This window comes from Camelus dromedarius, chromosome 12, assembly GCF_036321535.1.
Source record: "Camelus dromedarius isolate mCamDro1 chromosome 12, mCamDro1.pat, whole genome shotgun sequence".
In the NCBI taxonomy this organism is placed as follows: domain Eukaryota; kingdom Metazoa; phylum Chordata; class Mammalia; order Artiodactyla; family Camelidae; genus Camelus; species Camelus dromedarius.
In genome coordinates this window covers 41,530,551-41,542,507 of record NC_087447.1, presented here as the reverse complement: position 1 = coordinate 41,542,507, position 11,957 = coordinate 41,530,551, and the positions used below count along the sequence as shown (strand labels likewise).

At 36.0% G+C, this 11,957-nt stretch overlaps 1 protein-coding gene across 2 annotated transcripts in view; it reads right to left on the bottom strand.

Annotated features, from left to right (window-relative positions):
- Window positions 1-11,957, bottom strand: part of RNF141 (ring finger protein 141) — a 28,774-nt gene that overhangs the window by 4,412 nt on the left and 12,405 nt on the right. For both annotated transcript variants that reach the window (XM_010977150.3, XM_010977149.3), the window contains exons 3-5: window positions 11,568-11,676; window positions 4,946-5,127; window positions 1,543-1,650 (exon numbers count right to left, since the gene is read on the bottom strand). In XM_010977150.3, coding sequence (XP_010975452.1) covers window positions 1,543-1,650; window positions 4,946-5,127; window positions 11,568-11,676 — 399 coding nt within the window. The remainder of the gene's footprint in view (window positions 1-1,542; window positions 1,651-4,945; window positions 5,128-11,567; window positions 11,677-11,957) is intronic.

Sequence of the window (11,957 nt, the reverse complement as noted above, 5' to 3'; positions counted from 1 at the left end):
CACATAGGGCCTGGACATTACCTGTTCCCACCAGCCACACTGGAAAACCTCGTAAATCATGGAGCATTGAGTAGAGGATTCTGGAGGCTTGCCTCATTAGGTGGGGCAAATTAGCTGTAAACATCGCTCTGGTCCTGCCTAACAAACCATAAAAGCAAGACTCAAAAGAATCAAACTGTTTCCAAGTAACTATATTCCAGGACAAAGCTCAAGAATGCTTTATAAGAATACAAAAATGTCCTATACCCAAAAGGTAAAAAAAAAAAAATCACAATATCTGGCACTCAATTAAGAACTACTAAGAAGCAGAAAAATGCAACCCAAAATAAAGAGAAAAAAATCAATCAAAACTAACCCAGAACTGACACAGATAGAATTAACAGCAAGAAAATTAAAGGTTATGATAACTGTATTCCAAGTATTAAAACTAGAGGAAAGACCAAATATATTTAGCAAATACGTGGAAGATATTAAACTCAAATCAAACTTCTAGAGGTGAAAACTAAAATATCTGAAGAAAAAAAAATATACTGTATGGGATTAATGGCAAGTCAGACACCGTAGAAAAAAAAGATCAGTGAATTTGAAAAGATAAATCAATATTAACTATCCAAAATGAAATACAGAGAAGATGCTCAGAAAAGAAGACAGCATCGGTGAGCTGTGGGACAACCCCAAGTGGTCTAATGTGTGTGTACCCGGAGTCCCAGAAGGAGAAGGGAGAAAAGAGAACAGAAAAAAAAAATTTGAGAAAATACTGGCTGAAAAATTTCCAAAACCGATGATACTATAAACCTGTAACTCCAATGCAAGGAACATGAAGAAAACTACTCTAAGGCACATCATAATCAAATTGCTCAAAATCAGTGATAAAGGAAAAAAACCTTAAAAGCAGCCAGAGAAAAAAAGCACATTACTTACAGAGGTAAAAAGATGAGGATGAGAGCAGATTTCTCATCAGAAATGATGTAAGCAAGAAGAGGGTGGAGCAACATCATTAAAGTACTGAGAGAAAAGTTACTATCGGTCTAGAACTCTACATCCAGAAAAAATATCTTTCAAAAATGTTATTCAGACATTCAATCTTATGGAATATGAAGTTTATTGTATGTCAATTATAAATTACCATAAATGGTTGATTCTTATTTTGTAAAACAGTGAGCTTGACTAGCGGTTCTCTAAAGTTCTAAGTCCAATATTCAAAGATTCATATTATTCCTTCTAATCATATATAGAGGAAAAATGTAGAAATGAAGAGATAAATGGAAGAAAAAGGGAAATGTTTGATTCTAAACTCAAGTCAGGCACAAATCTCCTTACAGCAAAAGTTAACTGTCAAAACTAGGATACATCCCCACATTTTATAAACTTTAGATACAAAAATAAAAATATTTTAACCAGTAGGAGGCATGTCATAAAATTCAAAGTACTAAAGAACAAAATCTCTTATACTTAACTTTGATGGTTTTGTATTTTTTGAAGTTTCCTATACACTCTTGGACTTGACCTTTGCCTACCCCATGAAGGCAGTAGATTACTTACCATTTGTCAATGCACTTCTGACAAAAGCTGTGAGCACAAGGCAGGATGAGGTCAGCTCGACCATCCATACAGATACAGCACTCCTCCTCGTCAGTCAGCTGCTTTATCCTGCAATGTGAAAACTGAGCTGGAGCAATGATGTTCTCTGCTGTCACTGTGCTGTACACTTTGTTTCCATTGCCTTCAAAAGCATTATCAAACATCTGTGTGCCTTCAACATAGAGCACAATATGACTCATGCAAAGTCAGAGTGAGTTAACTTATCTTTTAGGGATAGCAAATATACTAGGGAAGACGTACTGGAGGGGCAAGGGAACCCCCACTGGAAATAATGCTTTTAACTGGGACAGCAGGATGAGGGACAGTCTAGATGGAGGAACACCAATCAGATCCTTATTTCAGCTATTCACCTGGGAGATAATTCGGGCCTGGTCGGATGGGCATTACAAAAGACAAATCAGGATGTGGTAACAAGATTAAATGCTATGCTTTAGCAATGCATGAAAGTGGGCAACTTCTGAATTGAAATGGGGAAACTGAATGAAGACCTAGATGGATGTGGGCCTAATGTATTTGATTTTTTCTGTTATCTATTCAGTTCAATGTTTAAGTGCCTTTTAGATGCTATACACTGTGCCAGACCAAGAAGAACTGGGGTCTCTGCTCTTGAGGAGCTTACAATTTATGTCTAAGGGTGTGGACTTGGGTGTCAGTAGCAGAGAATATAACTGTATCCATAAAGAGAGACAGAGCTCTAAAGGTCAGAGTTTAAAAGCGAGTAGCAGAGGGCTATGAAGAAGAGTGTTCTGGATGGAGGTAAGAGAAAGAAGAGGACACATGGAAGCAGCAGTCGAACCTGTACCACGTTCACTTGATTCTTTTGCTACCTCCCTAGAAGTACAGTGACCAGAAGAAGGAAGGAGAAAGAGTCTTGCTGTCTGTCCTTGTTAGACCACTTGTGGAGTGGAGAATCCAGTTCTCTGCCCCTACCCCCAAAAGACAAATGGACAGATAAAAGATCACACAGGAAAGCCTCTGGGATGTAGAAGAGACCACATAAACAAAGGCCAAAGGAAATGGGGAGGCTTATCCTGGAGAACAGATGCTCAGTAAGAACTTGATTACTGTTTTGAAATATTAGAAGGACTGGGAGAGAGAACAGACTTGGTGGTGGAATTCCAGAGGACACTGCCACTGAAATAAGTAGAATATGGTAATAATTTAATAATTATGATAGTTAACTCTTACAGCCATGTTATTATGGGCCAGGCATTCTCCTAAGCATTTTATGTATATTAACTCACTTAACTCTCTCAAGAGTCCTATGAAGTAGATTTTACTCTCTTTCAAAAGATGAGGAAAGAGGGGTTTAATAACTTGCCCAAAGTGACACAATTAGGAGTAGAGCCAGGAGCTGACCACAGGCAATTTGGTTCTGGAATCTGTGCTGTGCTGCCTTAGGAGAATCAGATTTTGGCTCTGAGGAACACAATGCAAAAGAGAAAACTGCGCAGTGATTAAAGCCATTTGTGTATTAAAAGGCTTACCTTTCTGAGGCAGTGAGTACCATACAGTGCGGGTGTTCAAGTTGGACTACCACTCGGCTAAGTGTAGTAAGTAGTGTCTCACTACTCAAAGTGCTATCTGTGGAGAAGCAGCAGTGAAACACCTGGGAGCCTGACAGAACCTCAGGCTCCTCCTCAAAACCACTAAATATCAAAGTTTAAGAAGCACTGCAGTACAGGATCTTCATGCACCAGAGAGAACTAACGCAGAGGTTAGGAGCACAGCTGTATTGTCAGACAGGCTTGAATGTGTGTCTCAGCCCGGCCAATTTCTAGCCATGTCACTTACTTGTCTAAACTTCAATTTCTACATCTGTAATGGGCCAATAATTGTATTCCCATGGGGTTGGTACAAGGATTTAATGAGTTATACATGTAAAGCACTCATCACAACGCCTAATACCCTGTAAGTAGTACTCAACAAACGTAAACCACTAGTAGAAAAATGCATCAGACATAAGGCTGAACCAAAAAAAAAAACCTCTTAAGACCCCTCTCAACCTGAAAAGTCTGTTCTTCCATGATCTAAGTATATCAGGGTGTAACAAAAAACTGAAAAACAAAGGCAAGAAGCAGCCCTAACCTACCAATCAGGCATTGAGTTTCCCAGTCTCAAGGGTGCATGAAAAAGGATAAAACCCTTACCTCCTTCATTAAGATACAAGAAAAAAGTATTACTTTCATTTCATTTGCTACCATAGAGCTTAGTAAATACTGTTCTCAACTTTCAAAATACTTTAAAAAAAAAAATCACTGTTCAGAAGATAGAGAGGAAAGAAAAGCAGAAAATCAGATGCCTGTCTTTGAAAGAGTAACTTCACAAAATATAGGAAAGATAAGCCTAAATGCTGCCTGTAATGTTCTAAAGCTCATTTAGCATTTCATCATAATACTTGTACAGCCCAAACATGAAAGCCAAACAATTCTATTAAAGATAAACAGGAAATAATAAGTTAAAATACAATTTTGCTACAACATAGTATCTGGAAACCAGTTGGTTAAGAATGGATTGGAAAATGCAATTGCAAATGGAACAATAAAAGAGAAGTTCTTGTTAAGCATATTCTGCACTTTAAGATAAAATACACTATCAGTACAGATTTGTGCTGTCTACCCTGTATGACAGTAAGACAGGATGTCAACATGTCTGGACCCACGTAAGCCTTTTTCCAATGAGGCGTTTACAAATTTAAATTATGGTCATGGTTGTCAAATGGCAACAGGTGTGAGCTTTCACATGCCAAAAGCAGTATAGAGAAGGAAAAGAAAGTTTCGATGGAATAATACATTAGGCCTGAGTAAACAAGCACCACCACAGAAATGCTGGCTGATTTCATTTCCTTTTGGTAACTCAGTACATGCAATATGTGCACCAACTACTTGTTCATTCCTGAATGAACTGCCAAGTCCTAGAGCCAATATTTACAACATTAATGCTCCAATTAGTCAGATATCTTTAAGAAAAACTGGAATGGTTTTGCCAGATTCTTGGACCTAATTCCCTGAAGGGCTTCAATTATCTAAGAACCTAAATTCCTATTATAAGAGGGGTACAAACTGTATCTTTTGTCATTAAGTGCAAGCAGGCAGAATGAAGAGTGGAAACTGGGTTGACAGAAACATTACCTGGTGTGAGCCACTTTAGTTTTTCTTCAATTTGGCACTCTAACAATGTCCTGAAGCACAGAGTAATTCAAAAGCTGATGTGTGATATAGTATCAGCTGGGACAAAAAGTAATGGGATTTAAGATGTCACAGAACACCAGTAAAAATTAATGAGATTTCGTAGTTTGCAGGTTAGAAAATAAAAGAACCATGGTATTTATGCATTCGTATACCTTCCCATCCAAAAACTAGCCTGACAAGATGTTACAGATGAAGAGTTTTCCTCAGGGTCTTCAGAGGTGGAGCTCTGTGCCAATACTCCTGCTGCTTGACTTGTGATATCTTTATAAAGCTGAATAAACTGGTACAAATTCATGATCCGTGATGCTTCCACAATGCCACTGCTTTTGTTAATCTAATTTAATATAAAGAAAATGAAAAAACAAGTTGGTAATTTTTCCTGTCAATTTTTCTCCGAAAGGGTGAACAAATATTTAGTCAAATATCCTAGGAAACAGATGTTTTCAAGGTTTGCAAATTACCTACCAAGAGAGCAAGAATCTCAGCAAATGAATAATATCCTGTCCCCTACATTTGTGGGGTTCAAATACTCACATAATTTAATCTCATTTGATGCTCAACCCTGTAGCGTTGATTAGGCATCATTCTGTTTAGAGTTGCTAAGGTCAGACAACTTTTCCAGACTTAAGAGATCAGTATTGACAATTATTTTCATTTTAATTTCTAAATAATTTATTAAAGATTTATTTCAATCCAACAACCACATCATTCTAAATAAATGAAACAACAGATTGCTTTCTTGAATATCTTAAGTTCTATTATGTATCAAAACTTCCAAATGAAAGAAAAAATTTGCATTAAAATAAATCCTAACAAAAGTGTTTGTATTTTTCCCAGAAGACCATTTTGAGCTTTAGCAAAAAACCCATTTACTGGCCTACAGGTTGTTCCTCTCCCTACTCTAGCTTACATTCTTACTGTGAGGAGATATTTGGGGCAAGGATGAGATAATAGGTAAGGAGAGACAATACTGCCTTCATAAGTCTTGGGGCCTCATGAAGTAGGGCACATATTCTCTTTTGAAATGACCAAAGCCAGTAGGGTTGAGGGCATAATATTCTTGAATGAAGAACCTGAAGTAACCAGAGACAGATTAGAGTGTGAAAGACTTTCTTTCAGGACAGGAGACAGTATGGAAGACTGTAGGAACAGAAGCAAGCAGTGAAATCAAAGTGCATGTCAAAGTAAATGGAACAAACAAAATCAGAAAACATTTAGAAAGAAATGAAGAATGCAGGGAGACATATGGAGGGAGCCTTAAAATTGTAAATGAAATACGTTTTTAAATGTGTTGATGGGACTGGGGGCATGAGAAAGTGAAGTAGTTAGGTTACAAATTTAAAAAACATGATGATAGCAACTTTCAATATTTGGAATAAAATAAAATTAGTTGTAACTAATGTTTATTAATTGTTTACTACTTGAGAAGGCAGTAAGGGAAAAAACTAAGAATCAAGTATGAATCTGATTCCAATATGTGTGTTTAAGCAAGACTGGGACATTGTGCTGTACACCAGAGATTGACACATTGTAATTGACTGTAATTCAATTAAAAAAATATGAATCAGATTCCACACTGAAAATTGTAGAACCATCTCTAATAATCAGAAAATTGATTAAAATTGTGGGAAAGTAAAGTCTATATGGAGTTGCAAATATGTAAGATTCTCTGTGACAAAACTATACATGGGGTAGAGAACAAATAAACAGAATTAAAGTTGACAGGAATTTATGGAGGCTTACAAAATAAGGCTTTCAGAGCTGAGGAAACTGGACCAGTCTTCTTTTGGAACTGCACAGTTCAGAAAAGATTGGGGAATAATTCATATAAACTTAGTATTTAACAGGCAAGTTTATCAAATTGCAATTATTATAATCATAGGATTCATGCAACAAGTATTTACTGAGTACCTATTATGTAGATGTTATAGGTACTATGTGTACTGCTCCAGGCACTGGTGACACAGTGTGTAAAAAACACAAAAATCACTGCCCTCACAGAGGTTACACTATAGGTAGGAGCGACAGATAAACAAACTACAGATTAGAAATAAGTGTTATGAAGAATATTAAGCAGAGGAGAGAAAATGCTGAAAGGTTGCAGGGAAGGCCTCACAGAGAAGGTGATATTTAAGAACCAGAAGAGATGTAATGAATCATATGGATATAGGGGGCGGGAGCATTCCAGGATGAGGGAACGGGAAGTCCAAAAGCAGAAGTGCTCCTGGCAAGGAGCACAGAGTCCAGCAAGGAGCCCAGGGTGGCTGGAACTTTACTGTATCAATAAACAAAGCTTCAATATATCCTAGGCATTTAACACAAGAATGAGAGGGAGGGAGGACTGGCAGAAGATAAGGTTAGGGAGTGAGGCAGGGACAGAATGTATAGGACTTTGCAGATCATAATAATGACTTTGGCTTTTATTCCAAGTGCATGAGAAGTCACTGGAGGGTTTTGAGCCAAGGAGTACTATCTGATTTCATTTCAGATTATGAGTGGAATAGACTGGTTGTGGTGCTGAGATCAGATGAATGGAATAAGGGCAGAAGCAGGGAGACCAGTTAGAAAGCTATTGGAATAATCCCGGTGAGAGACGATGGTTGCTAGGAATAAGGTGATAGTAGTGAAGATGGTATGGTGAGAGTTGCCAGATTCTGAATATATTCTGAACAGAAACCTGACAGGATTCACTTATGCACTGATTGCGGGGTATGACAGAAAAAGACACATTAAGGATGACTCCAAGGATTTGGTCTACGTAGCAAGACAGATGATAATAATATAATTAGTAAAGTTTCTTAACAGCCACCTTAGTGCATAATTTTAATTAACCCATGAATTTTTCTAATACTATTTCCACAAAATATTCCATTTAAACATCATTTAGATTATTTCTATAATGAATTAAACTGAGTATAATCATCACAGCAGATAGTCAAGATAAGGTCTTACTATAAATTGTTTTTAGTTGCTTAAGGTTAAGAAATATGAAATTCCAGTCTATCAGTTTTTTCTATTGGACTTAAACTCTTTTTTTTCCCTAATGTAAACACTGACTTCTCATATCCTTTCAAAAAGAACCTAAGAAATGCAAATGAAACATTTCTTTAGAGCTAAAATCAAGAAAAATTATACAAATGAAAAATCTGACTGCCTCTGTCTTTAGTATTTTTGTTTCTCTTAGAATCTTATTTTAAAGATGTAATTAATGGTTAAAGATACTACAGCAAAAAAAGAAAAAATGTGACCAATAGTAAAATTAAACATTAATTCTGTATTTGCCAAAGAGGAGCAGCAGAAAAATAAGGAATTTCTGATTCCTACAGCTTTCTACAATTCATATTGGTCCCTTTGATGTGAGCTGAGTATTTTATAAAATAAAGATGGATAGAATGTAATTTAGGTACTTTACTGTATCAATAAACAAAGCTTCAATATATCCCAGTCACTTAAAACAAGAATATTTCTTCAACAGATTTTTGTTCACTCAAGATATATTCAGTTCCTACCAGGTACAAAACACTGGAGGCTGTAAGATACTAGAATGAATCTAGACAGAGTTCCTGTCCTCAGAAGCCGAATACCTACTAGGGGAACTAAGAAACTAAATAATTTTATTCTTAACGTAGTATTTAATCATGAAGTACAAATAAAGTACTGTTGGAGTTTAGAAGAGCCAAGAGAATTTCTGTTAGGGAAGACTTTATGGATAAAATGGTATTTGAGGTGGACCTTTAAAGAGACATTAAGTTTAGATATGCAGAAATAAAAGATGTGGCAGAAACTATCGACCGATTACCCAAATGCCATTCCCACTTTTCACTGCCTGCAGAGCTCTAATTTTGTTTTGGTGTCTGTCTACCACTTCTTGAAATGACTCAGGAGTCAATCTTGGTTAGTCTAATCTAAATCAATCACAGTCATCACATCCCCTCTGCCAGTGTAGGTATAAGAAAGGGATGTGAGCAAATATTGACCCAGAGTCGGAAAGAGGGATCTGCTAAGTCTTTGGGTTTTTTTGTTGTTGTTTCTGGGGGTTTTTCTTCTTTTTTTTTGCTTATTGATGTATGTTGTGTTTGTTTCAAGCGTGTAGTAAAGTGATCCAGTTACATACATACATATACATATATTTATTCTTTTTCAGATTCTTTTCCATTATAGGTTATTACAAGATACTGACTATTGTTCCCTGTGCTATACAGTAGGTCCTTGCTGTTTATCTATTTTATATATAGTAGTGTCTATCTGTTCATCTAAAACTCCTAATTTACCCCTCCTCCTGGCCCTTTCCCCTTTGGTTACTGTAAGTTTGTTTTATATGTTTGAGTCTGTTTCTGTTTTGTAAATAATTTCATCTGTATCAGTTTTTTTAGATTTCACATATAAGTGATGTCAAAAAATATTTGTCTTTCTCTGTCTGACTTACTTCACTTAGTGATAATCTCTAGGCCCTAGGTCTTTGAATTAACCAATCCAGGGGCTACTTTAATAAAAGGATTTCTTGATAAGTGACAAAATACTATTTTGTTTAAACTGGTGGAACAGAGGTTTTTCTGTGACTTGTAGCCAAATGGCAATTTAAATGACAGAAGAATGGACATTCCAGTTGAGGGAACTCAACGAGCAGAGGCACCAAGATGGGAAAGTAACAGCTACATAGACTTAAATTAGTTAAGCCTGGTGAGACTGTAGACTGCAGAAAAGGATAGTGGTAAATAAAACAGAAAAGATAGCATGGAGCCATATTGCAGAGGGCTTCAAATGCCAGGCTAGAGTTGGGACTATTTTGTAGCCAAGGAGGAATTTTTGAGGAATTTTAAGCAGAAAAGTGATGTGATGAGAGTTGTGCTTTAGAAAGGTTATTCTCACAGCATCATAAATTAGAATTAGGAGAAGAGTCTGAAGATGTGGAGATTAATCACAGAATCTAAGATAATTTGGATGAGAAGAAAGAGGGGCCTGAGCATTAGTTACAGTCTCTTCCAGAGTGTAAACTTTGTCTTAAAAATACACTGGAGGTGAAACCTGGTAGAGGTAGAACTGACAAGATCAGCTAGATGGTTACTGCGCAGAAGAGGGCAAGAAAAGGAGAAAGAATGTGTGATTTTCAGAAATGACCTCTGTCACTAGAGTTCTTATAAATTCACCCACCTGTCCTCTGAAAGTGACTTTCAAACTGTCCTGAAAGATTGTGTGCAGTGTAAACTCACAGCTATAGGACGATGGGAGTATGGGAGATACCTAGACTATTTGAATGGATTTTACATGTTTTTAGCCCAGTTTTTCATTTCTTCCTTATCTTACTCCTTTGCAGAGTCACAAGTTGCAGATTCCCAAAGTTCTTTTTTGGGGGTTTGCATATTTATAACAGTGTTAAAAACCCCCCAGTGAATTTAATGGAAAATATAATATAAACCCAATAACAAAAACAAAGAAAACAGAAAATGGAAAAAATATGTGGTTGGTATACAATTTTTGAGCCCAAGAATCAAAGTATAAATAACAAAATACAATCTCGGAACAAGCTTTCAGTGTGTATTCTGTTACTATGATTTGTAACACATTATATACCGTATAAAGTTACACTGCTGCCCACACCAGTATCACATTAGCTACCTTTGTGATGAATAATGCAAAATTTTTTGAATGATGGTTCTCTGGCAGCTATTTTAGTGCTTTTTAACATTTGAACTTAAAAAAAAATCAATAAGCAAATGTTCAATGTGGACAGACCCAGGTGAATGGTATTAAGCTATACTATATACTTTTTCTAAATCAACTGTAAACTCTAACAGGCGCAATTCAACTTAGCCAAGTCTGGAGTTAAGATCTGCTGTCTTTGCTCCTCCAATTCTCTTTAAAGTTCTTTTACTACTTAAACCTTCAAATTTGATCAACTAAACATAATCAATCCTACCATACTTATGACATAGTAGTGGCAATCAACCTACTGGGGAAATGTGGCATATTACTTGGGTAATATCCAGGGTCCATGATACAAAAGAAAAAAATCTCCTTACCCAGGAGTTCTTTATGGGTTGATCAGGAATGGGATTCTAGGTATTCATAAATGCCCAACTTATTGTTCGTATGCATATAGATGATTTTATTGTGTTTGTTTTAGACCAAAGGTCTGTGGCCTCAAAAAGGTTAAGAACCACCTATTCTAATCTACTCATTACTGGATGAGGCTTCCTAATACTCTGTGACAGCTGCCATCATATTTTTTAGCACAGCTGATATATTCAATTATCTAAAATTTAGAGATGAAATAAGAAACATAGTGCATTGATGGTGAAAAATCCACTCTATAACTAAAAATTACTATATCCCCCCCAAATCAAACCATTCTAATGGATTTTAAAATTATTTAATGAATGAAACTTAGTGTTCTTAAAAGAAATAATCTCCTAAAATAACTTTAATTTTTAAGGAGTCATCTTAGAGCTAAGTAGGGTGTCACCTTAGGATTCCAGTCAGTTAAAATCCAAAAAGAGAGGTAGAAAGAAGGTAAGAATGAGTTTACTACCACCTTCCTTGAGTACAAAAATCTCTACAATATGGCAATTATACAACCATTGAGATTCAAATAGTTAACCTAGAAGGCAATAACAGTATCAAAACTGTTTTACATAGTTTTATAAATAAATAGTCAGTAATGACCAAAATATAACCACATTATTAACATTTATTTTCACTGTATTATACTATTAAATGTGGTTCTAACCACCAAAATAGTTTAAGCTCAGAGCTGGAAGCCTCTATCACTCTCACCTTGGTACAGACTACTCGTACAACCACTTTCCAAAAGGCAGAGGAATCAGATCCAGGTTGTACCTCAAAGAGAAGATGTTTTTCCTGGCCAGAAGCCACTTTAGCAGTTCTGAAAAGAGACAAACACATTTGTTAATTTTATGAAAAATCAAGTAAAATAATGGAGCTATGAAACCAGATTCAAGAAACACTTTAAAGCAGAGAAGGAAATTTGAAGACAAGACACAAAGAAAAATAACGATCTGATGATTGTAATAATTAGATTCTTGAAACACACAGATAATGTTTTGATTATAAACATGCAAATTAGTTTCCAAGGTCAACAGCACAGTGGAATGATATTTATAAATCTTTTTGTCATATCTATATTTCAATGGTCTTTAAATTTCT